The 27,914-nt window shown below is 40.9% G+C and overlaps 2 protein-coding genes across 6 annotated transcripts; both read right to left on the bottom strand.

The window, feature by feature from the left end:
• Positions 1 to 953: 953 nt before the first annotated feature.
• Positions 954 to 22,390, bottom strand: LOC130169587 (rapamycin-insensitive companion of mTOR-like). 5 transcript variants are annotated; one of them, XM_056376453.1, is made up of 38 exons: positions 22,315 to 22,369; positions 22,142 to 22,189; positions 20,491 to 20,588; positions 17,754 to 17,818; positions 17,318 to 17,449; positions 17,047 to 17,110; positions 16,334 to 16,460; positions 16,036 to 16,205; positions 15,611 to 15,678; positions 14,891 to 14,958; positions 14,697 to 14,779; positions 13,758 to 13,845; positions 13,399 to 13,489; positions 13,239 to 13,305; positions 12,897 to 12,977; positions 12,540 to 12,640; positions 12,156 to 12,321; positions 11,721 to 11,822; positions 11,588 to 11,634; positions 11,345 to 11,480; positions 11,038 to 11,237; positions 10,774 to 10,900; positions 10,412 to 10,576; positions 9,991 to 10,067; positions 9,807 to 9,885; positions 9,549 to 9,658; positions 9,352 to 9,439; positions 9,133 to 9,225; positions 8,902 to 9,008; positions 8,020 to 8,249; positions 6,773 to 7,880; positions 6,501 to 6,581; positions 4,995 to 5,254; positions 4,685 to 4,891; positions 4,443 to 4,595; positions 3,077 to 3,200; positions 2,831 to 2,969; positions 954 to 2,744 (listed from the first exon to the last, which is right to left on the bottom strand). In XM_056376453.1, the coding sequence occupies exons 1-38, from the start codon at positions 22,361 to 22,363 to the stop codon at positions 2,664 to 2,666; spliced, it is 5,280 nt and encodes a 1,759-aa protein (XP_056232428.1). In that variant the 5' UTR covers positions 22,364 to 22,369; the 3' UTR covers positions 954 to 2,663. The 5 variants fall into 5 exon arrangements, with proteins under 5 accessions (XP_056232428.1, XP_056232424.1, XP_056232426.1 ...); XM_056376449.1 differs by lacking the exon at positions 6,501 to 6,581 and having other exon boundaries at positions 4,995 to 5,302; positions 11,336 to 11,480; positions 22,315 to 22,390; XM_056376451.1 differs by lacking the exon at positions 6,501 to 6,581 and having other exon boundaries at positions 11,336 to 11,480.
• Positions 22,391 to 22,831: 441 nt separating this feature from the next.
• Positions 22,832 to 27,849, bottom strand: LOC130169933 (FYN-binding protein 1-like). Its single transcript, XM_056376987.1, has 10 exons — positions 27,785 to 27,849; positions 27,108 to 27,498; positions 26,863 to 26,953; positions 25,756 to 25,846; positions 25,530 to 25,652; positions 25,230 to 25,335; positions 24,290 to 25,105; positions 24,122 to 24,173; positions 23,906 to 23,934; positions 22,832 to 23,171 (listed from the first exon to the last, which is right to left on the bottom strand). The coding sequence occupies exons 1-7, from the start codon at positions 27,803 to 27,805 to the stop codon at positions 24,768 to 24,770; spliced, it is 1,161 nt and encodes a 386-aa protein (XP_056232962.1). The 5' UTR covers positions 27,806 to 27,849; the 3' UTR covers positions 22,832 to 23,171; positions 23,906 to 23,934; positions 24,122 to 24,173; positions 24,290 to 24,767.
• Positions 27,850 to 27,914: the final 65 nt, after the last annotated feature.

The following is a 27,914-nucleotide window of genomic DNA, read 5'->3' as shown; positions in this document are numbered from 1 at the left end:
CATCAGGGATCGTCGCTGTGCTTGTGGATTTTGACTGCCACCATTTCGGCCGTGATCATGTTGAAACACTTTCAACATCTTTTATTAATGATATTAATATTGAATTTTATATAAATATATCCTATATTCATATATATATATATAATATTACATTATAAAATAATATTAAGTGATTGATTGATTGATTGATTGATTGATTGATTGATTGATTAATGAATTAATAATATCATTATCATCTTATTATCCTCTTTGCTGCATGTCATCCCTTCTGTCTCCACTGCTTTTCCTGTTACTCTCCTCTTAATGATTTCATTTTTTTTATCTCCATGAGATCACTTTGCTTTCAGGCAGATAAGGTCCTTATCTCACTTTGCACTGGGTCTGACTTTATGACAAAAAGGTTTGGTTTTAATCGTGAGAAATATTATCCTGTTATTTTTCCATAGGCTGCCACAAAGAGCAGAGCTGGTGTCTTCTGAGCCTGTTCTTGACTTGGAGCATCCTGCCCGACATGTTCCCACTGTTTGTTTGATCTGGATCGTGCAGACTCTGTACATACATGTACCTACTGTACCAAAGTGGGAGTCGTCACACTACAGGTGTGTTTGGGTGTCCTATGTATTGTTAAAATTGTCATAAAATTTGAAGTCTTGACGTTTTATGAAAGCAGGAAACAATCTTAACAACAAATCTAACAACGTCATAGATACTAAGGGTAAGTCTGTAAGGTGACAGTTTATTGCCCATTTTGCATGTTTCTACGCTTAGAAAGGTTTTTAAATTATGAAATTCAGCATTCCTACAGCTAAAGTAATTCAACTATATGATAATCCCCATCCTAAAAACATCTTGAGCCAATCTAAATGTGATTTTTTTCAAAGCCACAGTTGAAACAGAATATTTCTGCAGTTTCAGACAGAAGGACATCATATCAAATCTTACAAATTAAAAAACAAAGAAGAAAGATATTTCAAATATCTTGGGTATTTCAAATTTTGTTTTATTAACAATGCATCCCTTTGATAGGATTGTATGTTTCTTTAGGTCATCAATGCCCCCCAAAACATACTGTACACATTATACAAGGGAAACCACGATTCAGGCAAAAAAAAAAAAAAAAGAAAAAAGAAAAAAAACTTTTTAAATTATAATACAGTCTTGAGGAAAAAATATAAATAACTTTTTTTCTTCTCTGGTTGAGCTCACTCTATGGTACAGACATATAATAAATAGATCGGATCTGACATCACTCAGCTGATCTATGAATCATCTCTCTATGAGTCCATTTTTGTAGCAGCATTATAGCAAAAACAAGCCAATGGAAACAGAGATCCCTGTTTCCCTGGAAACCTTTTACAAATCCTTAAGTCATCGCACCCCCCCCCCCATCTCAGCCAATGACAGACAGTGATATTGCATTGTGGAAACAGTTGAGGGGGTAATTATATTTCTACAATGTAATGGCAGCATGTAATGGCAACCTATTTTTTTCTTAAAGTTTTACAAGCAAGAAACGCGTTAAGGTGACGTTACAACTTTGCCATGCTTGTTGCACATGCAGTGGAGGTGAAGCACAGAGGTAAGAAGGCATAGAGTCGGGTAGCTGCTGGGCTTATGCAGGTTTTGGAAACGTCTGTGAGCAGAGTTTGGTACTTAATCTGTAATGATTCATTCTACAGATAACTTGTACAACCGAGCATTTCTCCAAAGATCAACCCGCCTCCTGAGAAGCTTACTAATAATGCAATGGCTGAAGAAAAACATTAAAGGTCCTAAGGAAGTAAAGGATGGCATAAACTAGCATTAAATCGCATGCTATTCTCCTCGTGTACTGTGTAAGGGTGGTATAGATAGTGCTTTAGAAAATACAATACTAGTGATGTTTGATTGTCTGAGATACAAGAAATAGAAAAGTAATTGGCTGTCTGTGCTGACAAGAGGCTACAGGTTGTAGGAAGTGGTGAGGCAAGAGAAGCAAAAGCACATATCTGGCTAGAACAGATCACAGGTCAGGGTGGAATATAAACCAGGAAGGCTCCAGATACGTTTTTTTAAAAACAGTAGGACTCCTCTGTAGTGTTTTATTTCGTAAGGAGAAGAGAACGCAGGGTCCGAGGAATCACTGGGTAGACACAACAACATGCCTTATTCATTTCATTACAGGAAAACACCACCTCTGGAAAGAGATAAAATGTTGATAGATTTTTTTCTTTTTTTTCTTTTTTTCTTTTAAAACACAGCGTGAGTCTTTGTCTTAATGATCCAGCTCGTCCTTAAGCATTATGTTGATGTATTATTGAGTGTTGCTCAAGATTGCCAACCCCATCTGAAAACAGTATTTGGTTAAACTGCTCCCCCTTTTTCCTGTTTAAAAAAAAAAAGAAAAAAAAAAAGTCTGAGACAGCATTAGGCGTGTCGGGTTAAATTTTGTGTACAGATACTGACGTCCTTTGTTTCCAGCTCGTAGTTGCTAGAAGAAAGGTGAGCGATGACCACCTCCTCCTCATCCTTGGCTACGGTATTCTGTTTTGAGCAACAGAAGCATGCCAAACGTTTCCCCATCCTAACAGCCATAACTTAATTTCTCTCAGTTTTGTGTCGTCCCATGTTTGTAGGGTGGCAGGACCGGTACTGTGCAGGGAACACAGAAGCAGGGAGGATGATCAGGATTCTGTAGGAGGATCAATATCCTCTTCGACAGGTTTTGGTAGTTTTGTCAGGATTGCCTCTGCTTCCTCATACATCTGAAAAAAAAGGGAAAATGATTGAGTGCATGGGATATATGTAGAGTTTCAGCAAATGTAGGGGAGGAGCTGGTATGATGTCTTACTGGCATGAATTGCACATCCTGGAAGAGTTCCTGTATGAAACGTCTTGAGGTCAAGCGAAACATACAGTGAGCTAAGAGGTGAGAAACCTCGGAGTACAGGCAGATGTCGTCAAACGCATATGAAAACTTCTCCTTTATCCTAAAGAGAGGGGGGAAATTTTAGAGGCCATAAAAAACAACTTCTACTGTTCTGCAACTGGACATGCATCTCAGAAAATGTAAGTCTAATAAGGAAAAGAGCTTTACGTCAGTAGTCCTGTTTCGTGGCCTTTGGTTCCTACAGAGGAGCTGAGGTTGATGATGAGGCGGAGCACCTCCTTCCTCAGCAAGACTCGAGAGGCGGGGCCGTCTTCTGATATCGCTTTTCCACCTGAAGGACACAAATGAATATTCAATATTGACCACAATAAATACTATGAATATTATTATTCTTAGTTTATCTTTGTTTTCTTTCTCATCATAATGGTTTGTTCTTGTCAGGTGTGCGTTACCTCTGCCAAGGAGGTTACGTTTTCACCCATGTCTGTCGTTTTTTTTTTTTGTTTATTTGTGAGCACGATTACACAAAAACTTGAACCACACTTGGTGTAGGGAAGGAAGAACCTATTCAATTATAATGCAGATCCGTAAGAGCTAGATAGACATGTGTAGTATTGTTTGGCCTTGATGGAGGTATGGGCTCCACTGAATACCATTCTACTTAACTCTGTAAATAAAAATACTTAATTTTTCAAAAAATCGAACGTAACCCAAAACAAACTAGTCCGAGGCTGTTCATCTGATGCTCATGAAATTTGGTCTTCATCATCTACTGACAACGCTGATGAAAAGTAATTAAAAGAATTAAATTTTGTTAATCTGTTTTTAACGATTAATGATAAACTTTTAAACCTGTGTAGTTATATATATATATATATATACACACACACACACACACACACACACACACACACACACACACACACACACACACACACACACACATATATATTAATGAAATTAACATGTAAGATGTAACATGATGTAAGACGTGTGTCCGAATCAAGGGGCCGCATCCTTCAGAGGCTTCAGTCCTGCTTGAGCCAAAAAATTCAACAGAAATTCATAAATATAGTATTTAAATGCTCGCAGGCTGCTTGGACCCTGGTAATTGCCGCTGGTAGCTGTATTTTAACTGAGATTTGTTTACTGCACAAGCACAAACTGGAGCCATGCTACTTCTTTCATATTTCAATCATATATATTAAGCCACAAAGTTTGTTAAATTCAAATTTTGTGGCATATTTGGTGTTATCCGTCTTGTGTTGTTGTCTCACGTGTTTCTCTGGTTAAATAAAAGTTAAATAAATTAATCAAATACTAAAAAGGGGACTGCGAGGAATCAATTACACTGATGATGGATTATTCCAATTAATATTTCATTCACACATTTCAGCCTTGTGGTGGTGACCATAAAACTGAATTCAATATGGTGCAAATATTAAACAAACTCATTTTGTTGTGGAACTAAAGTTCTAAATATTGAAAAATTTTAATGAAAAGTCAAGGGAACAGAACAGTAATTTAAGGATTTTTTTAAACATGATATCCTGTGTGTTGTAGTTAGTCTTACCGATGACGATGTCACCAGGTGTGGGCGTGCTACAGATTGAGCCTTGTGACACAGCAGCGTCGCTGCAGCCTGACACCCCAGAGAACTTGGACTGAGGCATCACCTCCAGACGATGGCCACTCTGGCCTCCCCATGACGGGAAGTCGACATAGTCTGTTAAAAAAAAAAGAGCACTTGTTATATTCTGCTCGAAGTTCAGAGTATGTCCATGTGAATGACTGAATGTGTGTGTGTCGACTCACCCGTCCGAGGGTGTGTGCTGTTGATCTGTGGCTGTGTGGGGTATCCGAGGACCATCGATCCAACACAGTAGAGGCAGTTTTCTTCGGTGTGATCCTGCAGTCCCGTCTCCTCTGAACCCACCGTGTGGTTCTGGCTGTCACCTCGGCAAACAATCAGCTCAGAGATACTGAACTGCTGTTTTAGTACTGGGAGAGCAGGGCGATCACCTAAAGAGAGAACAACCATGGTAAAAAACAAACACACTTAGATCAACAAATCTGTTTCAAAATCTCACAAATGTCATTTAATATGACATGAAGTTGCATTTACCATCTCCATCGCCGAAGAGGAAACGTTTTCGCTCTTCAGACGGCGGGCTGATCCTCTGCTGAAAGTAGGCCGAGTCTCTGATGTGGAACATATCGTTGATGTCCATGGGCAGTGCTAGGCCAATGTAGTCATCGTTGCACCCAAAGGTGGCACTAGAGACCATGGAGCGCACTGAAGAGCAGCGGTGAAGGGTGCTTTGGTTGATGGGACTGAGTAGCTCCTCTTTATCCAGAGAGGCGAAGCTCAGAGCTTTCAGAAACCTAGGGAGGGCAAGAGGAGAGGTGCGTGAGAGGATCCGGGGGGAGAGGCTGGGACAGAAAAAGGAACATGGGGAGTAAGTGAAAAAAATGTTGGATAAAAGCACAGAGACAGAGACTTAGTGAGCAGAGAGTGAGAGGGATGTTGGGATCACAACAGGCTCTAGAGCCCGACATACTGTAGCATCAGGGCAGCAGCTACAGGTGAACTCACAGCAGAGGACATGTGTCGATCCAAAGTGTGACAGGTAATGCCAAAATAAAACACCAAATGACCAGCTGTCTATAGCGTCACACTGCAAAACATCAGGCTAAAGGTCAAAGTTCATATGAAGGGTAAAAAAATGATTGTGTTCTTCATTGGGATAAAAAGTTTTAGAGTCTGTCAGTATGGCCTAAATTTTAAATAACTACACATTTTAATACTAGACAAAACTAATATGTATATCACAGTATGTTTGTTTTTTCAAGTCAATCAACATAAAATTAATCGCCAGCTATTTGGAAAATTTACTAATGGCTTTATTTCTTGCAAAAACTCTCAACATTCGCTGGTTCAAATTTCTAAGCTGTGAGGATCCGCTGTTTTATATCAGCTTGGCCTCTACAAATTTGTGACAAACTTTACCGTTTCCTGACACTTTGTAGACACTTTGTAATTACTCCAAACTATTTACACTGTTGGTTCAGACAACACAAACTATTTGAATGTGTTACCTGTGATACATATTTATCACTTTTAATTTTTCCCTCATAATTTCTATGGAATGGGATTTAAATGCCAAGCAAGGCAGAAGCAAACCTGAAATTTTAAGTTATTATCAATCAACTATTATGAGTAAAATATTTCACAGTGAATGTGAAGAGACAATTTAATACGTAGTTTAATATACAGTGAGAGTTAAGAGCTCTCTAAAGCACACTCCACATTCCTCACCATCACTGACATGTTTCCTCATCTTTTGGTCCCAGGTTAATTTCTCTACCCACCTTTTTATTAATTAACAATTAAACAGTATAAACACTATATCTATGGCATCTACCTCTACCTCTACCTCTAAGAAGGGTCAGAACAACCAGTGACCGACCACACTTACTCTACACTACAGTGATACAGGAGTCAGAGCAGTGGCTAAACAACTGTAGGCGTAGAGTTGCTACTGAAGTAAAAGCAGCAAGGACACATTTGTTTGGATTGGTGCTAGAAGCTACATCTCTACTAAGGACGACACTGGGTCAGTCCACCCACCACGGTACGAATGTTCTGGACAGTCTGCGGTATGGGCTTAAGACGTTGGGTTCTGGACACGTGCCCCTCCTATCTGATATCCTGACAGACATAGTAGAAAGTGCACAAAAAAACATGATCACACCTGTCATTGCCGAGGTAGACACAAACCAAAATCTACCCCAGATACACAGCTGCTGAGGCTACAGATGGAGGATGAGTGAACACACATCTTTCTGATCATGCAACAACAAACATTTAAAAAAAAAAAAAAGCTGCGATGGCTGATTTACCTGCGAGGTGTTAATCTGGAGTCCAGGCTGCCGGTCTTCATAGTGATAGTGTCGGTGAACAGCACGTCTTTGGCGGGCGAAGCCAGCGCTTCACTGTGAGACAAAGACGGGTGTATCCTCTGCTGCTGCAGCCTCTTCAACGTAGCATAGCCCAGTGCGTCTCTTGGGCTGGTGTACATGAAGCTACAGTCAGCCAGGCTCTTGATGGTGGTTACTGAAGGAGACTTAAGAGACTGAGCTCGGCGAGGGAGAGTGTGTGAGGAGCCGGGAGGTACCAGAGAGACAGTGGAGGACTTTGACATTGACATGTGGTTGGTCTGAGCCTGGGGGGTGAGGGAGGAGAGCGTTTTGACAGTCTTGGCGGACACCACTGTGTTGAGGCTCACACAGTCAGAGGAGTCCGGTTCAGGTTCGGGATGCTCTGGGTTTCCAACAGTCTCCCTGGAGGGGCTGGAGCTCATGGAGCTGATGCCGCTGGTTGTGGTGTCTGTGTTAAAGCTCTGACTGCGGCTTTTAAATTGCGTACCTCCGCCGCCTCCTCCGCCGCTTCCCACGTTGCCTCCACTGGAAGAGGAGCCACCATCTCCTCCTGCCAGACGCTCTCGGCTGCTTTGCTCCCTCTCTCGGCTGGGGTGCTCAACGGCCCCGTGCCCTCCTAGACCACTGAGTCCCAGGCCTGAGCCTCCTCCCCTAGCCAGCCTTCCATCCACAAGGTGCTCCTCAGAGCCCCCCCTGTTCCCGACAAAGGAAGTCTCCAGGCTCACTGTGGGACTCTTCTGCATTCCTCTGCCATTAAACACAGGGGCGAAGACGTCCCCCTGGTTTGGGCTGTAGACTGACGGTTCTGTCACCGTCCTGTTCCGCCTCATACTCCCCGTCTTGAGTTCAGTCGGGGTGCGAGAGCCCGACGGGGTCTTGGGGTCACTGGTGGAGCGCAGCTTCTTGCTAGGAAGGGACAGGGAATTGAGGAGGCGGGTGCGAACAAAGCGTGTGGAGGCCAGGATGGTGAAGGGGCTGCGGTCCTTGACTGGTTTGGGGTGTAGATATAAAGAGGACTCGTCCGACTGGTCCAGAGCATCACACTTGTCATCGTCCAGGATGTACATGTCTGAAAGCACAAAGAGTGAATTAAGAACACAGAGGTCCATACGGCAAAGACGGCTAATGTCATAATTATCATAATTGCCATCAAAAACACCTGATTACTATAATGGTGGAACCACGTAAACAAAACTTGTCCTACGTACTTGGCTGAGACTCGCTCTCGCTGTTGTGGCGCGAGCTGGTGGATTCAGAGTTCAGACTGAGCGTGCTCGGCACTGAGGACAGTTCAGAGGTCAGCTGTGTGTCGACTTCATCTGGAGTGACAGGCCACAATGTCCTGCGACTGTGTCTGACCGCATCCCAACCGTACTGCTTCAGCACCTCACAGCCCTGCCTGGTCTTAGAGATCACACCCAGCACATAAACACATGTCCTGTGGATGGGAGAGGATGGTTAGTAAACATACCACTGAGTTCTGCTTTTCATTTATTTGTTTTGTTGGAGAGATCTTTGAGGTCAACATAGTTAAATGGACTGCATGTGTAAAGCAGTTAATTAAATCTAGTTCAATAATAGGTAAATATCCTGTTTTAACATTTTGAGGGCAGCTGAAGTCAAAATCTTCACTTCACAATACTTTGGGGACCTTAACCAAATTCTTGGCACTGAGTGAGCAGAGTATTTCCCACAGCACTGTTGGGATAGCAAAGCTGGTGTTAAATTTGCTCTGAATACTCCTTTATATATAATGGAAATGATTTTTAAAATATAGGGAATTATATTTTAAAATGCAGAAATCCAGGTGAAAAATTAAATATTGCTTGCTAATCTACAGCATAATACGCATCTTTTATTGCATTTTTCTCTTCTCTATTTATTACTGCAATTATATTTTGAGCTGCCCTCATTACCAACCTGTTTTCTGTGAACACTGTGTTCTTGAGAAGAAAACAAAACAACTTCTAAGTGCATGGGGACAAAACAATCTGGGTAAACATCAGTTTAAACTTATGTGCTTAAAAAAAAAAATCAAATGTGGGTATTTTTTGGCGACAACTGGTAAAAACTGTAAATGATAATCTTACCCTCGTACTGACAGCACCTCACAGTGCTGAGCCAATGTGAGGATGTCAGGGATGACATTCTCCTCCTGCAGGAGATTCAGACCCCAGTTTGAAGAACCAATGTTGCCCTGCGTGGAAAAAAAACAACACACGTTACCGGGGCCATCTCTTTGTAACTATTCTTATATTATTATTAATAATGATATAGTATGAGGAAAACTGAAGTGACATAAAAAGATAGGTGTTGCTGACCAGTGCCCAGAGAGCAGCCTTCAGCTGTTTAATGCCTTCCCAGGTGTCCAGCATCGGGGAGCGAACTGTGTAGCTGAGGTCAGGAACCACACTCTGGTAAAGACAGAAAAAGACAGAGAGCTAAATATGGACAACCGGCTGCTCCCTAGAGAAACAGGAGAAGGAAATTAAAAAGGAAGAAAAAACGCAGTGCTGCGCGGTTAAAGAGAAAGTCTTTACCTGAGCCTCCAAAAGATGACAGCCTGTCTTATCATGGACCAGCTGACCATACAAGTGCACTGGGAGATATACATTTGGTCTTTGTAACCTGGAGACACAACAAGAGAAATTAGAAAAACACATCTTGTAGCACATCCTGTTGCATGTGAGCTACTGCTGACCAAGAATTCATACAGTCTTTAAGTCCAGCTTCTCACCTTTGGTTGCTGCGTCTGACGTAGTTGTCTCCATCAACAGGTTTGCGGTAGGTTGTTAGTGCTTCGTTGAGCTGCTCCTCTATCAGGTCCACATACTTAAGGTTGTATTCCTGCAAACCATAATACATTTAGGTCACAGAGTAAAACTAAAACTTATGTTAGGTGGTGGACTTATTATAATCTTTCAGATAAATGAATAAAACAAATCATTACTGAGTGGATTGCAAATCAGTAACAATACTAATATCCTGGTAATACCTTCTGCCATTTATCCAGCTGTTTGCTGACGTAACCCCTCTCATTGAGGTAGGAGAAACCTTTAGGAATGGACAGGAACCTAAACAGCAGAAATAAGATGTATAGTGAATTTAAGAGGTGATGTAAATGTGTAAAATACTTTCAGCCATGTGAGGTGAGCAGTGCTGATGCGATGAACACTCACCTGAGGAGCAGCAGGAGGCCTTTGTCTCCCAGGTGGGATAGAGCTGGTTTGAGCTGGATTAGAGCATGAAGGTTGGCCTGTGAAGCAGCACGACATAACAAGTCAGACAGCAGGAAGGATGGACACACAACGCCACATGAAAAAGACAAGAAAACAGGCCAACAGCTCATGTCGAAGTGAATCAATATCCATTAAATTTATCTAAGTAAAATCTGATATTTTTTCTATAGTGTTCTTTGAGTGACGGTTGCGTTTCCATGTGCTGACTCGACTGTCAATTAAAACTGACCATTCATGTACGTTCCAATACAACGCCCTGCTTTACATTCAGTTAGTCTCTCACACTTTCACATATGAGCTGCACAGAAGAGCCACAGCCTTCTCCTGTGTTGACTGTGCTTTTTTAAGTGATGCATGTCACCTTATCCTCGCAGGCTTCGTCCAGTATGTCCAGGGCCTCCATGGACACCGCCTTGCTGTGGTCGTGAAGCTGCGTAACCAGCAGCTCCATGCCCCAGCTACTGAAGAACTCCACGCCCGCACGCAGCAGCACACGGAGGTGTTTGGTGGCATATAGCCGACATGTCTGCTCAGTCAGACAAGAGGCATTGTGGGAGGAAGAGGGGGCATGGTTATTGCAGTTCTTATAGAGAGAAACTGGTTTTCAGTGTATTATGCACTTGCAGCATTTAGCTCAGACTAACTACAGTTTTTGGACCACAGATGATTAAAAGGAAAGTGCATGTTCCAGAGGTGTTTCTAATGTGTTTGTGGCTGTCTTACATCAGTAGCAGCAGTGAGGATCTTGGAGAGGATCACTCTGGCTAGACCATCTCTGCTGTAATCCAGTGTGGATACAGCAAGTTTCAGCACAGCGTCCTGGTTCTTCACAGAGCACAGATTCAGCAGGCTGCAAATACAAAAGAACAAGCACAGACGTCACACTGAGATGTCAGAGGGACCTTAATCGTCAAAAGAACAAACACGTCTGAGATTCGTACACCCGGGAAAGCTCAGAAAAGCTGTCAGGTTTTTCTGTTCACTCACCACTGAAACAGGCCACATTTCTCCAGCAGTTTGACTCCCTGTGGGTGAGCAGAGAGTGTCCCCAGGAAGAGGAAGTAGTGTTGGCTGAGTGTGGTGAGCAGGCCGTTACTCTGCAGACAGCGCTCGGGCTTCAGTCCTGAGGACGAGGAGAGCCATGACACCATGTCCTTCACCAGGTCCTCCAGGTAACCCTGGCCATCCTGAGGGAGAGAAAGAAAGAGAGAGTTGAGAGGAGAGGCAAGTTAGAGAATGACTAAAGTAAAAGCAGGAATGTGCATGTTTGTGTGTTCATGCACACCTCTCTAACCTCATCTGAGTCCATGAGGAACTCAACAAACTGACAACCAACCACAGTCAGTTGTCTGGCTTTTACGTGATCCAGCGCCAGCCCTGCGTACAGTTTACTACTGGGCTTATAAAAGTACAGCAGCCTCCGCACAAACCTGCATCACACAGACAACAAAGAAGTGTTTAAAACAAGATGTCAGAAGAGCACGGCAAACTACTTAAAATGTTGCAGTGGGTTTTTGATGATATGAAGGGGTCTTACTTGTGCATCTGTTCGTCTTTGTTGTTCCTGAGGTTTACATTTGGCCACTGGGAGAGAAAAACAACATTTAAACATTAGACAGGGAAAAGAAGTTCACAATGGAGTCTGTGGTGCTACATGAGAACAGCCTGACCTTAAGGATGGTGGCAATAAGCAACCAGTTCCACTCCAGGTTCTGCTTGTGGTTGAGAATGTGACTGTCTCTCAGGTTCATCATCAGAGCTTCTTCTGTGTCCTGAGGCAGAAAACATTGATTTTACAGCATGAAACACAGGAATACGTAGCTGCTCGCTTTACAAACTTTCCAACCTCCAAACTACATCCAGGTCATTCTTGGATGAAAAACTATAACATGTCAATAAAACCATTTTGAAGGTTTTCTTTTTTCATTTGTGATAAAAGCTACTGTATCTGTTTCCCCTTTTTCAGCATTTGTGCTCAGCCAAGTCAGGAAACAGTAAAGAATGCCTGTGGGTAGGATAGCAAATATACTACTAAACTACTTTAATATTTTGCTGCGGCACAGAGGGTCTAGAATTTAGAATCTGAAAAGCACGTTCATGTTTACCTTAATGACATAGATGTCCCTGTGGACACGCGAGTGCGACTCTCTGCGGTTATGGGAAGACACAGACTTGCGGATGATGTGGTCCAGGTAAAGACTGTGTGGTTTCAAACCTTTCTTCTTCTTCTCATGGAAACGCTTCAGATTGTTGACTGCTGCACTCGCCCGACTGGAACATACATATAAGTTTTTATCCATCAAACATTTGGTTTTGGATTTGGAAATTTTAACTCATTGATGATATTTGTGTTCTGTTTTGTCTTCACAGTTCACAAAGAGCACTACTGATCAGAGAGAGAGATGTATTCGTTTGTACAGAAAATTATTTTTCTTTTGAGAGGAGAAGCAGACGTGTGTGTGTGTGTGTGTGTGTCAAAGTATACTCACAGTCGTTTCTCCTGGGGGATGTCAAAAGAGGCTGCCATGTTGATGAGGGTGGGAAGGCAGTGCAGGTGGTGACTGTGGGAATGAGGAAGGATGGTGTTTGCCTAAACAGCAGAGAAGCGGGTGGAGGAAAAAGCAAAGATGCATTTCGCAATTAGAATCACAGTAAGCAGTAACTCGGTCATAGCAGGCATTTGAAAATACACAAATCTTTAGTTGTTTATTTTTCAGTGACACACAAGCACAAACAATTAGGGCTTTGTCAGTGTGCTAGATTTCAAGAGGCAAAATAATATTTTCTTTTTCCAGTTTTCCAAAATATGCCATGTGTCACAGATACTTTCCCAATGTTTATATTACCATGTGTAGAAGTTCTCCCAACAGGATGGTTGCTCTGATAGCGAGCTGGTCATCGCTACTAGTCACAACTTCAACAAGACCCTACAAAGAGAAGAAGAAGAGGAGAGAGAAGGTTATGGCTTCATAGAAACATTCACACCATAACGCTGCTGAGCAGAAATGTAACATAAAAACGTGGTGTAAAATTGTAATAGAATACAATCAGAGACGCCAGGACGTGGTATACTCCTGAAAAACATTCAAGCCAAATACTGATTGCCACTTTATTAGTAGTTAAGTGCCAACTGTAATATTAATCGTTCCCTTGGTGCAAAGGTCTAAAAAAACACTGTATCAACTCACCTCTAACAGCCCACTGGTGATAAAGGCAGACAGGACAAATCCCAGGTAGTTGTCCATCAGATCGGGCCTAATGAAGCAAACAGAAAAAAAAAAACATTAATGGCTCGTGTAAACGATGGACTGACGGTTTAGTCAAACTGTTCCTGTACTATTCTCTCACCTTGAGCGGGCCCGATGGGGTAAGATGACTTTGGCCTCAGCAGCAACAAACCCATCAGAGAGTCTCCAGGTGTCCTGGAACCTGGCAGGGTCTGAGGTCAAAAAGAGCAAAGATTAGTTTACAATAATAAATAAATAATAATAAAATATGTACTTATTTTTGGGTTCTTAAAGCACCACAGTATTTTAGTGAAAAAAAACTTTGGGGCATGCTTTTAGTCATGACTGTTTAAGGCCATGTAGCCAAACTATAATTGCGTATTAAGTATTGCATGTAGAAACACCCAAATTAGTAGATACTAAAATACTGGGAGGGAGTATAAAAATTAATTTTGAAGATACAAAAGATGCTTCACTTACCAACACTGAGAAGAGCTTCTGTGAAGTCTTGAGTTACAATGGGCACAGGGAGCCTGAATATCTCATATAACACCTCCAACAAGCCTTTCTGCAGGGAAAATCAGATACACAAACGTTTGATATGGCACAAAGTACATTAAGCAGTGCTGGAAAGAGCACTTCCAATATCCTAATGTTACTGCTGTGTAACACAATGCTCTAAAGGTTTAAGGGAGCCTTAAGCTGCTTTCACACATGCACGGCAACCCTGAACCTATCTAGGCATTGCCCTGAGGAGCCGTATGTGAGAACACAAATGTCCAAATCAGTTGGACCTGACATTAAATGGACTTTACCCTGCCAGCTCCCTAGCACAAAGTCTGTGTAATGTCCGATTGAGCCGGTCATTGTCCGAAGAATTCACAGCGCGCGACTTGGTGCATTGGTGACGTTTCTATCCTGTCATCCGTGGCCTAAACCAAACTGAGTGTTTCCAGTAGGTGAGAACACACCTGACACACAAATTCTCCTGTTGTGTGCTACATGTGTGAAAGGGCAACTCTGGACAAAGACCGGAGAGTCAGGTTAACATGAGAAAATGGCTCTAGTTTCCCTCTGAAGCCACAGGAAAGGGAATAGTAATATCTGCAAGCACTAGATTTGTTGATTTGATTTGATCAGTCTGTGCCATGACTAATATATCTCACTCTGTGCTTTGTTACTCTGACTCCAACCAGACACAAGTGAAAGCCTGTTTGGTTACCTGCAGCTACAGTAAAATGAAAGCTGATGGGACAAAAGCTTCACAGGCAACAGATTTACACATCAGTGAAGTCTTGGTTGCTACGGTAGCAAACAAAAGCTGTAAACTGCTTGTAAATCTACAAACATCCTTGTTCTCCAAGACTTTTTTTTTTTTTTTTTTTAATATATTTTGTATGCAGCTGTTTCAATACTCACCCTAACTTCCATATTTGGTATGCAAAGTAAGCCAATTAAAGATTGGATTCCAGGATTTCCGGCCTTGCATAGGTTGATAATCCCTGAGTAAGAAAAAGAGACAAAGGGACACATTTAACTCATGATACCCTCAGAATGAAAACAGATTTAATATAAAACAAACTATTCACAGACTATTATCACTACATCCTTACCAGACCAGGAGCGAAAGGCGGCCACTATGGCCATTCTACTAGACAAGAAACGGGCCTCTCTGTCCTCCCTGAGAACATGAAAACACACACACACACATTAATAACAGGGCACCGTGTTCCATACACACAACATCATTATGATCTCTCTAAGCACTGAAAAGCATTTTACAAAAGGTTCAAACTACACCACAAAGGCAAAACACCAAAAGAAGTCAAAAGAGAATCAATAAAAGATCTTTTTATGTAAAAGCAAATCTTTCAGAGTCATTTAAAGGATTGTGGCGACTTAGCCTGCTTTACCTCCTCAGGCAAGTCATTCTGGAGTCAAGCAGCCCTGATAACAAGGGTCATATCACAAAAACACTATACAAACCCTCAACGTTCTCGACGCATGGTGTTACCAATATAGGATTACAGCAAACAGTAAACAGAGGGAAATGTCAAAACACTATCTTTTTGTTTCTACTGTAACAGTAACACTCTTCATACCCCCCCTCTCCACACACACACACACACACAGACACACACACACAGACACAGACACAGACACAGACACAGACACAGACACAGACACAGACACACACACACACACACACACACACACACACACACACACACACACACACACACACACACACACACACACACACACACACACACACACACACACACACACACACACACACACACACACACACACACACACACACACACACTCACTTGAGTTGCCCTTCAGCCGTGTCTGCATTGTGACGGTAGTGAAAATCTGTGAAAGGGGCGAGGATTTGCTGGAGGATAGAACGGACACACATACACAAAAGATGGATGAGCACAAAATACAACAGACCTATTAAGTGTAATTAAGTGGAAGCATTCTTAAATATTCCCACTGAACACCTTGAAGTGATAATTGACCTGCTATAGATCTCATACAACATGCGGATGCAATGACTGCTGTGAGGAGATGCCTCTGTCCCAGGTGTCTGTTTACAGACAATGAGGCTTTGGAGAAATGTTGTAACTGATTACTCTAAGCTCCATGAGAAAGAGACAGCCAACCTACAGTTAATCCTGACTGGAATGACTCCCAGCACACTGGCTCATTTATTAACAGTGGCTTCCTCTGAACCTGTATCTGTGTGTACCTCCAGCTCGACGTCAATGCGCACGTACTGACGGGTACGTGGGTGGTTGAGTAGGTGGAGGATGGTGGTGATCAGTGCTTCGTTGATACGACTCAGCTGACAGTCAATCACACTCTTCAGGATGGTGCTGAGGCCTCCTCGTTTGGCCACCACCTCTGGGTTCTTCAGGGCTGCACATGCAACAAGTCGGCAACAAAGAAATATTAGAGGCTTTTTATTCTTCTTTCTCCCAAATTACATATTTTACAAGGTTTTGTCTGCAACTGCAGCAACTTCCTGATGGGGGCCAGGCACTCACCTAACTCGCATACAATGGCAATGGCCGCACGGACCATACGGTCTCTCTCCTGTAGTCCATCAGTGCCCACAGCAATTAGAGAGTTTGCAATAGAGGTGGGGAACAGCATTGCATTGACAGTGATAATCTATGGGGGGAGGGAGAGGAGAGAAACATGAGTCATCAAACAAGTCTGGACAAACAGAGGCAAAATATAACTACAATGTTTTTTATGGCAGCTTTCACTTTTTCTAGGTCTCAGAAAAAGGAGGATCAGTTTTAGAAATGCAAAAGCAGTGCCTCAATGTATTCTGAGTATCTCAAAACTTACAACATAAGAAGTGATAGCAGAAATTAATTTTATAAGAGGCCAGGCTATATGTCATGAGCACAGGGGTTATGTTACTGCCTGTATGGCCAATAGTTCTTTCCTGAAACCAGAGCCTGACGCTGTGTGTGTGTGTGTGTGTGTGTGTGTGTGTGTGTGTGTTCGTGTGTGTAGAAGGTTTACAGTAAACTACAGAAAGAGCTATAAATAACCTCGCCTGCAGACTCGTGCAAAGTGACCACACTTTGACACTGCTGTTAACCCAATGATCTTTCTGGTGGCTCTGTTCTGGCGCTAAGGCTGAGCTGTGGGGACAGAGGGTAAATTCCCCTTCGTGATATGACGCTGACTCTACAAATTAATGGCTGTGGAGGAATGATAATTAAAAATATATATATTATCTCACCTTTCGTACTAGTCTCAGAGCCTGAGTCCTCTCCCCTTCATTGCTCTGTTGGATGTCAATGCATCTGAAACAACACAGACATATTATTAGTCATGTCCTTTTCTTTTTACCACAGTAGGTGTGAAAGAAAAAACTAAGTATAACTGAAGCATAATGCTTCAAAGAACCTTGCAAATTTCTGAATAAATCAAGTGACTTGCTGTAAAAAGGAATATGCTTTAAAAGTCAGCCAGACAGCACTTGTCCGTGACTGGTCAAAGCGGGAGCTCACCTGGCTATTAAATAGTCAACCTGCAGTCTGAGGACCTTCTGCAGCACGCTGGTGTCTCTGATGAGGTAGCGGAGCGCCCGCAACCCTGCGGCACGCACTTCCTTGGCCTCATTCAGAAGAGCTAGTCGCAGACTAAGGGTTAAAAATCATACACTTAGATGAGTCCAAAAAATTGACATGACAAAAGATTTACTAACACTTTACAAACTTGTTATTTCCTTAATTCTTTCATAAGCATGATGATTTCTGATGCTTTTCAAAATAAAAAGAATCTAATTAATATTCCAAATGCAAAAATCCCAACCGATTATCCACCGGGCCTAACTTACTAACAGTTTCACTTGGCTGAATAAATAACATTTCAATGAATTGGAAAATGAGCACATCAATAAACACTGTGTACAATCAGTAACGACTGGTGGCTGACAACACTTACCAAACGATGATTTCTTCGTGTGTAAACCCAAAGTTTTCCTCACGGTGGCCAATGCTGCATAGCAGCTATAACACAGAAATAGAGCCAAAAATAAATGATTTGATTCATAATAGGATTGCATTAACATGATTGCATTAACATGACTTTTAGGATAAACATAAGCCAAGCACAGTCATTATAATGCCTTGGTATTTAGAGTGGACTTCAATGTCTCCAAAATAGTACCACCCTTCACCTGAGACACCCACTGTTTAACAATGTTTGAGTCAAAGAAGCACCAAACTAGCAAACAGCACACTTTCCTGCAGCCATGTGTTTGTTGTAGTTTTCCACTTGTCTGTTACACAGTGACGTGTTTAGAACAGGTGAATCTTGAATGGATAATGTTATGTTTTCACTGGTGGTAGATGGAGGTTATGATTACAGAAGCATTGGTACAACACATTCACAGGTCCAGTAGTTGGTGTTGGCTTTCGTTACCTCCACCATTTGTTGTTTATGAGTGCGTGTGCGTGTATGTTTTGGATATATGAAACTAGAGGGTGAGAACACAAGGTAAGCAATAGGTTGACTGACTCTGTTGGAGTCTTCCCCCCACAGACTCACTATTTCCTCCTGTTTTTGTGTACCCCACCAGTCCTGGCAATAGACCCTGTCTTCAGTATATATATCCAATTTTAGCAGTTCCTTCACCACTGGTCCTCCATCATTAACAGGGGCCCACACACAGCTGGTGTATACAAGATTCAAATTTTATATACACAAATGCAGTTCATAATTAACTGCTTTTGTGTACATAAAATTTGAATACGTCTTGTGTACAGAAGTCTTAACTTACAGCTGTTGTCAGGCCAAGACAAGGACAAGGCTAACAACAGCACAGTCTAGAAAACTCATTATAAGCACAAAGCAATGAGCTCTTAGGTAAATGATGCTGCCATTTTGGAGCTGCCACCTTTCCTATGGGTACCCTGAGGCACCAACAAAGCAGCGCTACTCCATCACAGTAGCTCAGCCTACCTCTGCCTATCCCGATGCAGCATCAATAGGAGAGCCGACGAGTAAATTCGGCTGGTAATTTATGTATGAACTGTTTCTTAAAACTGGACATAAATCCTCTCTCTCCTTCATCATAAACCACAGAGCAGAGCAGTAGGAGAGATGGAGCAGGATGGGATGGGTGAACATGGTGAGTAGGGGGTTGTTTTAAACCAGCTGTGATGTCAGAGCCCAGGCAGGCAGGAGGGGAGGGGGAGAGAGGAGATGGGGAGAGGGGCATGTGACACTGTCCGGGGGGGATTAGGTCACCCTCACTGTCCTGGAACCCTTATAAGGAATCGGAGGCATGGTGCTCTAACAGACGTATACACACAGACACACACACGTCATGGCTATTACCCTCCTGTCGGTTGTAAACAAGAGAGTTCGTGTACGGATTACAGACACACTACTCAGGCCCACACTCAGCCATCAGCCCACTACAGTGCCAGCTGCGCAGTTTTCTGAGGGCGAACACACATTGACGACAACAAGTGGTCAATATATGTCCATGACAGTCAGAAGTGGTTTACGGAAGCAGGTTACTCAGCAGAAATCAGCAAACGTCTAAACATCTAATGCCCAAGGCTGGTGAATTGGACAGTGATGAAGAAATGGGCTGGACAATCCACAATGGTGTGATAGTGAGCAAAAAGAATGTGCTCAGAGCACAAAAAACTGTAAGTTTCCCCCTCATACTTAGCTCTGAGTGTCGCAAGTCATTTTCTACACCCCGTTATTTCTGTTCAAAATAACAGGAAGGCTCAAGACTATTCCTGTATGTGTTGGGTCAAAGGCAGAAAAACACCCTGGAGATGTCACTGGACCATCACAGGGCTGACACAGGGCATGTCCACACAAAGAAAAACACAAGTCTAAAAATACTGCTTATATGTTAAAGCAACTTCCATCTGAAAAGTTCTATCTGCAGTGAAACGCCAAAAGAATACAAAAACAATTAAATCTCTTATTTTTCCTTCTTTTTCCATTTGCAAACAATAAATCTGTGTATAGTTACAGTATTATAGTGCAGTTATCAGCTGCTGATAAGCGGGACACACATCACTTGTTCTGAATTTCAGTTTAGCTGCACACAATTTAGTTGGTCTTGTGGCATTTGAGAAATTTGGAATTTACAAACTGTACAGTATGTACCAGAAAATATTCACTTTGACCATCCACATCACAGTGACAAACTAGAATAGAAAATAGAATAGATTTGGAAAAAAAGAGATTTTAGAACTGAGAGTGTCTCAGGTTCATAAGAACAATAACCAGACATTAAAAATCTCAGATTTCAAAGTCAGAGTGCTGCTCTTGATGCACATTAGGTCAGAGTGCTTTCCCATCCCTAGAGCTCCTGTTACATTCACTGTCAGCATCACAATGACAGGCACAGCTAGGCCTGCTGGCAGCAACACCCAAGAGGAGAGGATCAAGGAGAGGTCAGTGGTGACATGACGACAGAGGAGGGGGAGCATGGTTAGTCAGTCTTTGCAGGCAATCTTTGAACAGTGAGTCAACCTTCTTGAAAAGCTGTATGTTTGTATCCACACCTTTAACTGGTTTTTCATGTTGGTTTTTGGGAGATAATAACCTTGCAACTTTATTACTTTCATTAATTCTCAGTCTTGTCAAGACTGCCTCCAAGTAACAAATAAAACCTTGAGGCAAAAGCATCACAACTTGACAGCATTACCTTTATGAAGTTATTCAGGTGGCCCAGTTTTCGCATGTTACTGACTCCGTGCGGTTTGGCCACATTTTGAAGGATTTCACGGAAGTTTTCTGATGGTTCTGCAGGAGAACAAAGAGGAAATACAATGTAACTAAGACAAGCATTAAGCCATATTGCCACAATAACAGTCGATGAACCGTATTTGATATGTTGCAGGAAGGAAGTTGGTTTAGCTGGTCAAACTAAATTAGTGTGTACAGTCAAAACAAGGTCTAGCCAGTAAAAGCAAGACTTGAGCAGGGAAGTGTTTTTCGTTTTCAGTTCCTTCCAGCTATTATGTAAAAACAGAGTAAACAAGCTCCAGATACTTCATTTCAACAAAAAGATAAATGCTGAAAAAACAATGAATACACCAGCTTAATAAATCTCATATAATATTATCTCCTCCTTTTCTAAATTTGACAAGAGGAATAACTAGATTAATTTTCAATCTGTCAAATAAAAGTAGCTAACAGTATTAGTCAACAGTCAGAATATTGGAGTAGAGAGAACAAAATGTACAAATGTTCTTTTATCCATGACAGAAAACTAGTAAACCAGTATTATTTACTCTGTGATATTAAATTTGATCAAATTAAACAAGCACTGACAAGCAATTTCAGCCAATATTAGAGTAAGATATACTGTTGCATAAATGTATCAGCTATAGCCTGAGGTCAATTAATTGACATATACATATGCATTAGTCTCAAACTTTGGACAAGTTTGAGCCTGTGTAACATTTAAGAATGTGCATACGAGAGAAACATCTGACATGAACCCTTCATGGTGATTTTGAGCATGATGATGTTGGAAGTCTTAGGCACAGACATGGTTTAGTCCTCAGTGTTAAGATTGCCAAGAATTCATGTGACAAACCACAATAATGTTATGACCCACTTTCCCTCACCTGAAATTAAACTTTGCGTTTGACCAATATCCTACATATACTATATTTTGCAAATCCGTGATAAAGCAGCTGACAGATTAGGTGCACCCCCATCCACCCCCACCCCATCCCTCATGTCAATGGGACTATCATACTGTTGCCTTTTAATGTTTAATTCAGCTTACATTCTAGGTGCAAAATAACCCTGGTACAATTGTACTTAAACCATTCGGGACAGAGAGCTGGTACTTAGTGTTGCTGTTGGAGGAGAAGCTCTGACCAGCCTGAGCAGCTGAGTATCAGTGCCACTAGAAAAACCACCCTGCGCACCCTGTGTTGTCTAATTGCTACTTAGCTAACAGCCCTGAAACCCAATTTCTCCTACAGCCAGCGATGACCAGCGCATGACTATAGCACTTATGGCTGGTTGGCTAAATAACAGGCTATCTTGCCCACTCACACTAACCAAAACAACAGAGCGTCGTCATGGCTGGTTAGCTGTGGCAGCTAGCTAACGCTAACTCTGCTAGTTAGTTAGCTCGCTGCCGCCTCTTATTATGATATCGCTGGCGATGCTATTACACGAAACAGAATAGGGAAGGTACAACATAGCAACACTACTGACAGGACAAGTGCACAGACGAACTGGATTTTCACTTCACGGGGCTAGTGTCTGCAGAAATGCCCCTCATCCATTTTGAACAATAATCGCTTTCAGGGTGATGTGATGAAGCCTCTGCTTACCTCTGGTCAGATCCAGCGGTACGTTCTCCTCCCCGCTGTCATTCCGACCTGTCAGAAACACACACCGCGCACATGGTGAGGGATCACGCCAAGGTCATCACATGCCTGAGAAAATCTATTTTTGCAATATCCCGCTATTACAGATACTGCTGAATCGAGTTTTTCACGCTTACCTCGCATCCGAAGACTCCGGATAGGACGGCCGCGGAAGCTGGCCGCCATGTTTCCAGGAACATACACAACACCGGAAACTTCGCGGCTTCTCGCGAGACAACAGACAACGAAGGGGGAAGGTTGGGTGTTTGGCGGCACAGGCGCAGCAGACCTCCCGCAGACCTGAGATCAGCTGCATCCTCTTTAATCCCCGCCTTATCTTATCAGACATAAAAAATAAAAAAACATACATCTGCCCTGGCAACTGCATCATGGTCAAAGAGGAGAGAGCTATTTTTTAATATTATACATAATATAAATATTATGTATAATATAATTATTGTATATATACAACACATTATTTATAAGCAGCTCGTCATTGGATAGTTTGGTTTTCATTGCATATATAACAGCATTTAAAATAAAGGTCAAAATAATCTTCACCACACCCAATCACTAATTTATTATTTAATTTATTGTTGAAGAATAAAAAGTAACATTCATTGACAGAAAATGTATGCATGAACAATGAACAAACAACCAGTTACATATAGAGTCAAGTTGCTTAAATAAATGCTGATAACATTTTTGTTCAACCAATTAATCTACCAGCCAACACACCCACTGAAGAGAAATAGCATTTGTCCATATTTTACGAAGCAAGTCACCATTGCACTTGTAACTCCTCTAAAGCTGCAGCTACAACAGGTTGAAACATTAGATCTAACAAAACCATGTATCATCATAATGAATCTTCACTGACCATGCTTTCTGATCAAGAAAATGCACAATAATTCAAATAGTGAATGGTCAATAAAAGGTATGAATAATGATGATCACCGCATCATTGTAGATTAGTTGATCTCATAGATACTGTCTGTAGAAAAATAATATTATTAACATAAGTAAAGGTAGAATTACTTCAGTGCAAAATATACCCCATTATAAAATACTGCATTCAAAAGTAAAAGTATGGCCTACAGAGTTACTACCAATTCAATGTAAGAACAATATCAAAAGTAAAAGTCCTTATTATACAGAATGTCCTCTTTTATAATGTTATATTACTATGAATATTACATTATTGTTTTATTTTTCCTGATGCCTAAATGTGTATGCAATATTTTAATGTTACAGTTCATCATGGTAAATTGAAAATAACTTTAATAATTAAAGTAAGTGATTAAAAAAACTTCCCACTTGTATGGCTTAAAATTAACAATGACTCATGTTTTATAAAATCATCATATGTAATTTTTTAATGTAAAATCATAGTCTGCATAGTGACTAGTAAATAATACAGATGTAAAATAAAAATGTATTTGAATAAAAACTAAATACAGAAGCAAAATGCATTCACATGAGAGAAAATGTTTGCCCTGTTTTTCTGAATTAGTGAGATTATTATCTCAGTACTGAAAAAATGTTTTATCTGTGTTTTCTGTGTTTTTTTCAGAATTTTCAGAGAAAAATGGGGCAAACATTTTTTTCTCATGTGAATGCATTGTGCTTTTGTAAAACATTTCCCTCCCTCAACATTGCAAATAAGTACAATACTTAAGTACATTTACACCACAGCTGGTGGTGGCATTTTGAGTCATCAGAACATACCTTCATTAAAGTTGTCATAAATATCAAGCCTGTAAATAATAATAAAAATGTTAAATACTGTCACACAGACACAGACATTATATGGTGCAGCAGTTGGCTAAAATAATGTATTTGTAGCAAGCCAAAGTGAAAAACTAAAGTAAAAAAATCACTGGAAAGATTTCTAAATCTATACTTCTGAGTCGCAACATGTATTTATTTCATCCACATTATTACCCATTAAAAGACAGTGGAGGACTCTGGGAATCAACATCAACATACAGGTCATCTAAAGGCACAGAGACAATTAGTGTTTAGTGTCACTGTGACACCCACAGTGGTTTGTACAGCATGTACGAGCAAAAATATATTTGGTAAAAAGGTTCAGATAACGGACATATTTACCTCTATCTGTGGTTAGTTGTGGCAGAAGAGAAACTCTGATGAGAGAAGAGAAAAAAAAAGCTTTACGAAGATGCAGTTTGGTGTGGTTTAAACAGGCCTGAAGAATGTAGTTTATGGACAGATTATCATAAATAATTGCAAAAATAGTTTGTCTGACTCCCAGCCTCAACAAAAAAGTGTGTATTATAAGACATTAGGTGGAATTAGTAGAAATGTATTATGTTTGATCAAATTAGTTTACACAGATTTTCAAGGCTTCAACTGTAAAACCAGCATAAGTTATTATAGTTACAATAATCACATTAACAACTAGGTGTCACCCAAACGATGACTTCTTTTTACTTTCAATACATCCCACTGTGATCTCCACTGTAATGGCTGCACAAATCCAAAACATAGAGAAATAGTACAACCTTGATTTTGGATTATCCAGCTCATCATAAAGGTTATCGTCCTCAACTATTTCAAAAATGGGAAATCAACAGTCAAGACTACATGGAGGGCTTATTATCATATTCATATATATCAATCGATGAATTAAATGACTGAAAAGCAATATAAGAAACTTGCCATATTGCTTGTTTAGCTCACTAAAAAATAAGACAGTGTGTAAAATCAACAAAAGATAATATGTGTGACTGATTCTATCTTTCAAGATGTACATGAAGTGTTTGAGAGACGTAATGTCATACCTATAAGCTGGTGCCCCAATGTCATCATAAACCTCTGACTCATACTGGTAAGACATAGACCCAGGCCCCTCCTCCTCTTTGTGAGGATAGACTTTATCAATAGACTCAGTCCTCACATAGTCTTCTGAAAGAAAATATGAGCACATATCAGCAGAGCTCACTGCTTGGACTTGTTAGTGCACCATCACTCCTCTACATATTATAACTGTTAGTGAGCGCAGGACATCTGTTAGCGACTTATTTCCCACCTGTATTCTGAATGATCCGTCCTTTATCCAGAGGGAAGTCAGATTTTGCTCTTTTAAAATCAAGATGTGCCTTTCCCCTCTTGACTACAGGAGCAGGTCCTTTCATCTAGTTGAAGATAAGGAGATCTAAGTTATGAGTCTGTTGTTTTTTACGTGATCTCTGTTACTAAAGTGTTTGCGGTTTGCTCTGCACAATGCATTATATTACTGGTGTCACAATGGCTATGTATCTACACGTGTTGGCATATTCATTTTAAAAAACTAAATCCAGTGTGCAGGTTTTTTTTTTTTTGCTTTTACCTTGACCACCATCATTGTGTGTTTGTGCCTCTGCTCTTTCGCTTCCTGTTGTTTCAGTTGTTTTTTCTCCTCTTTCTTGGCTCGTCTTTTCATTTCCTCTGAGTTTATGGTTCCTTTTGGCTCCTGATTAACATAATTATCACTGGATCAAAACCTATATCAAATACACCATTTTGACAGAAAGTATAAACTTTATACAATACACACATTTACTGACACCACTTACTGCTTGTTTCTCCTCTGTGACTTCACCATGGTTTGTGTCCCCTTCTCTATTTCTTTTTTGATGTTTTTTAAATCTCTCTGATTGTTGCATCCTTTGGAAAGAAAAAAATGATATATATGAATTTTGTCAATTACAAACATTGTTAGGTTATTCACATACTACACACGAACTGCATCAAGGATAAAATTAATCAGAAATCCTTCCTTTTCTCATATAAAATAATTACATTATGCAGGCTGTTATGTATCTTTGTATACATGTGTCTTAGATGAGTCTGAGCCAAGACAACCCAAGCCGACTTGTAAACTAACTTTCAACTAGATACACTATACATGTTTCAGTTACTTAACAGAAGTGACATTTCTGAGTTGTGATCGTATAAAGTAATATGTTACTCTAAACTGGAATAAATTAACAGAAGTAAAAATAAATACAAGGATAAATACAAGGCCTAAACTTAACAAATTAAGCTAAATTAAGCCTGAAATTTTGAGTACTTCAACTCTGACAGCAGGCTTGGAGTTTTTTTCAGACAGCCTGAACAGGGAGACTGGTCAGAATTAAGGTAAGGATGAATGCAGCCAAATACAGAGAAATCCTTGAGGAAAACCTTCCCCAGAGTGCACACGACCTGAGACTGGGGTGATGGTTCACCTTCCAGCACGACAGTGACCCGAGGCATACAGCCGAAAGTGGCCCAGCCAAAGCCCACGCTTAAACCCTGTGGAACATCTGCACAAAGACCTGAAGATGGCAGTTCGCAGATGCTTCCTGAACAAACTGACGGAGCATGAGATGATCTGCCAGCAAGAATGGGATAAACCTAATCCAGACATGCAAGGACTTACCCAAGAAGACTAAGAGCTGTAATTGCTGTTAAATGGGTTTCTGAAAAAGTAGCCAACTCAATTAAGAGTCAAAATACTTTTGTAATTAAAATATTTCAGATTTAGATTTTTCATAAATTGGCAGATTTCTAAAACAATGTTTTCAGTTTGTCATGATGAGTTGTTGAGTGTGAGGGCAAAATGGCAGTTTTATCAATTCAAAATTAAATCAACAACACAATCAGCATTATAAAACAGTAGCTCTAATATGGACACTTACAAAATAGCTGCAAGGTTGGGTGGTGGCTTCAAATGTAGAGGTCGAGGGGTAGGTGAAGGAGCAACATGATGTGGTATCTTCATCCTTGGTCCTGCCACACAAAGATGTCATCTTAATTTAACTCTCTATTACGGAGCATTCTGCCACTGTTTCCAAATTTTTAACATTTTAATATTTGAAGAAGCAATAACCATGTGGGAATGATGATTTTCTTAAGTCACATTGCATTTAAAACTGTGTCTCACCGTCATTCAAAGCTTTTCTGTTCCTTCTAAACCGATGAATGTCAACATTTGGAGGTCTCTCAGGTTTCTGAGGAGGGCTTCCCAGAACGAGCACAGGAGGAAGCATCATCTTAGGAACACAGGGGTCACTGCTCTGTCTTTCAAGTTTAATTTGGGTTCTTACGGGTTTTGGTTTCTGTGTTTTAAGGAGACTTCCCTCGAAGTCAGGCTTATGAGTGTGGGAGCTATGGGTTATGATTGCAGCACCTGATAGATCTCCCATCAGAACAGCTATTCTGGATTTAACAGAGGATTCAGCGCAGACCTTTTCTTTGAGTGCCAGTCTGCTGGTAGCATCTGGCATAGCGCTGCGACGTAGAGCCATGAGACCACACGTGTGTGACTGTCTTTCCTGTACAGAGGATGATGAAAGAATTCCTGTTCAGAGCTTGTTCTTACTTTCACTCTTTTCTGTTACCACTTATTTGGAAAGGGAAAAAAGAGGAAATCTGTCATTGCAGATTTACATCACATTGTTAAAAAGATTATTAAAAGACAAGTTACAACAAATGTTTGTAACATATATTAACATAAATAATAAAATTGAATGCATACTTCTGGATGCAAAAATAACCTCACAACAAAAATGTAAGAATTTTTCATAACATGGCTTGAAAAATTTGTCAGAAATCACTCACCTGATCTTTGTGCGCAAACATAAGCGTGTCTCTGTGTGTGTGTCCTTCTAGTTTGTGTGCCACAGGAATGCTCCACCTATAAAAGGAAGTATTTGACACTTAACTGAGTGAAAAAAGGCAACACCTGTCT

This window comes from Seriola aureovittata, chromosome 5 (assembly GCF_021018895.1).
Source record: "Seriola aureovittata isolate HTS-2021-v1 ecotype China chromosome 5, ASM2101889v1, whole genome shotgun sequence".
NCBI classification, from domain to species: domain Eukaryota; kingdom Metazoa; phylum Chordata; class Actinopteri; order Carangiformes; family Carangidae; genus Seriola; species Seriola aureovittata.
Note: the sequence above shows the minus strand (reverse complement) of the source record. Positions and strands in the feature narration are given on the sequence as shown.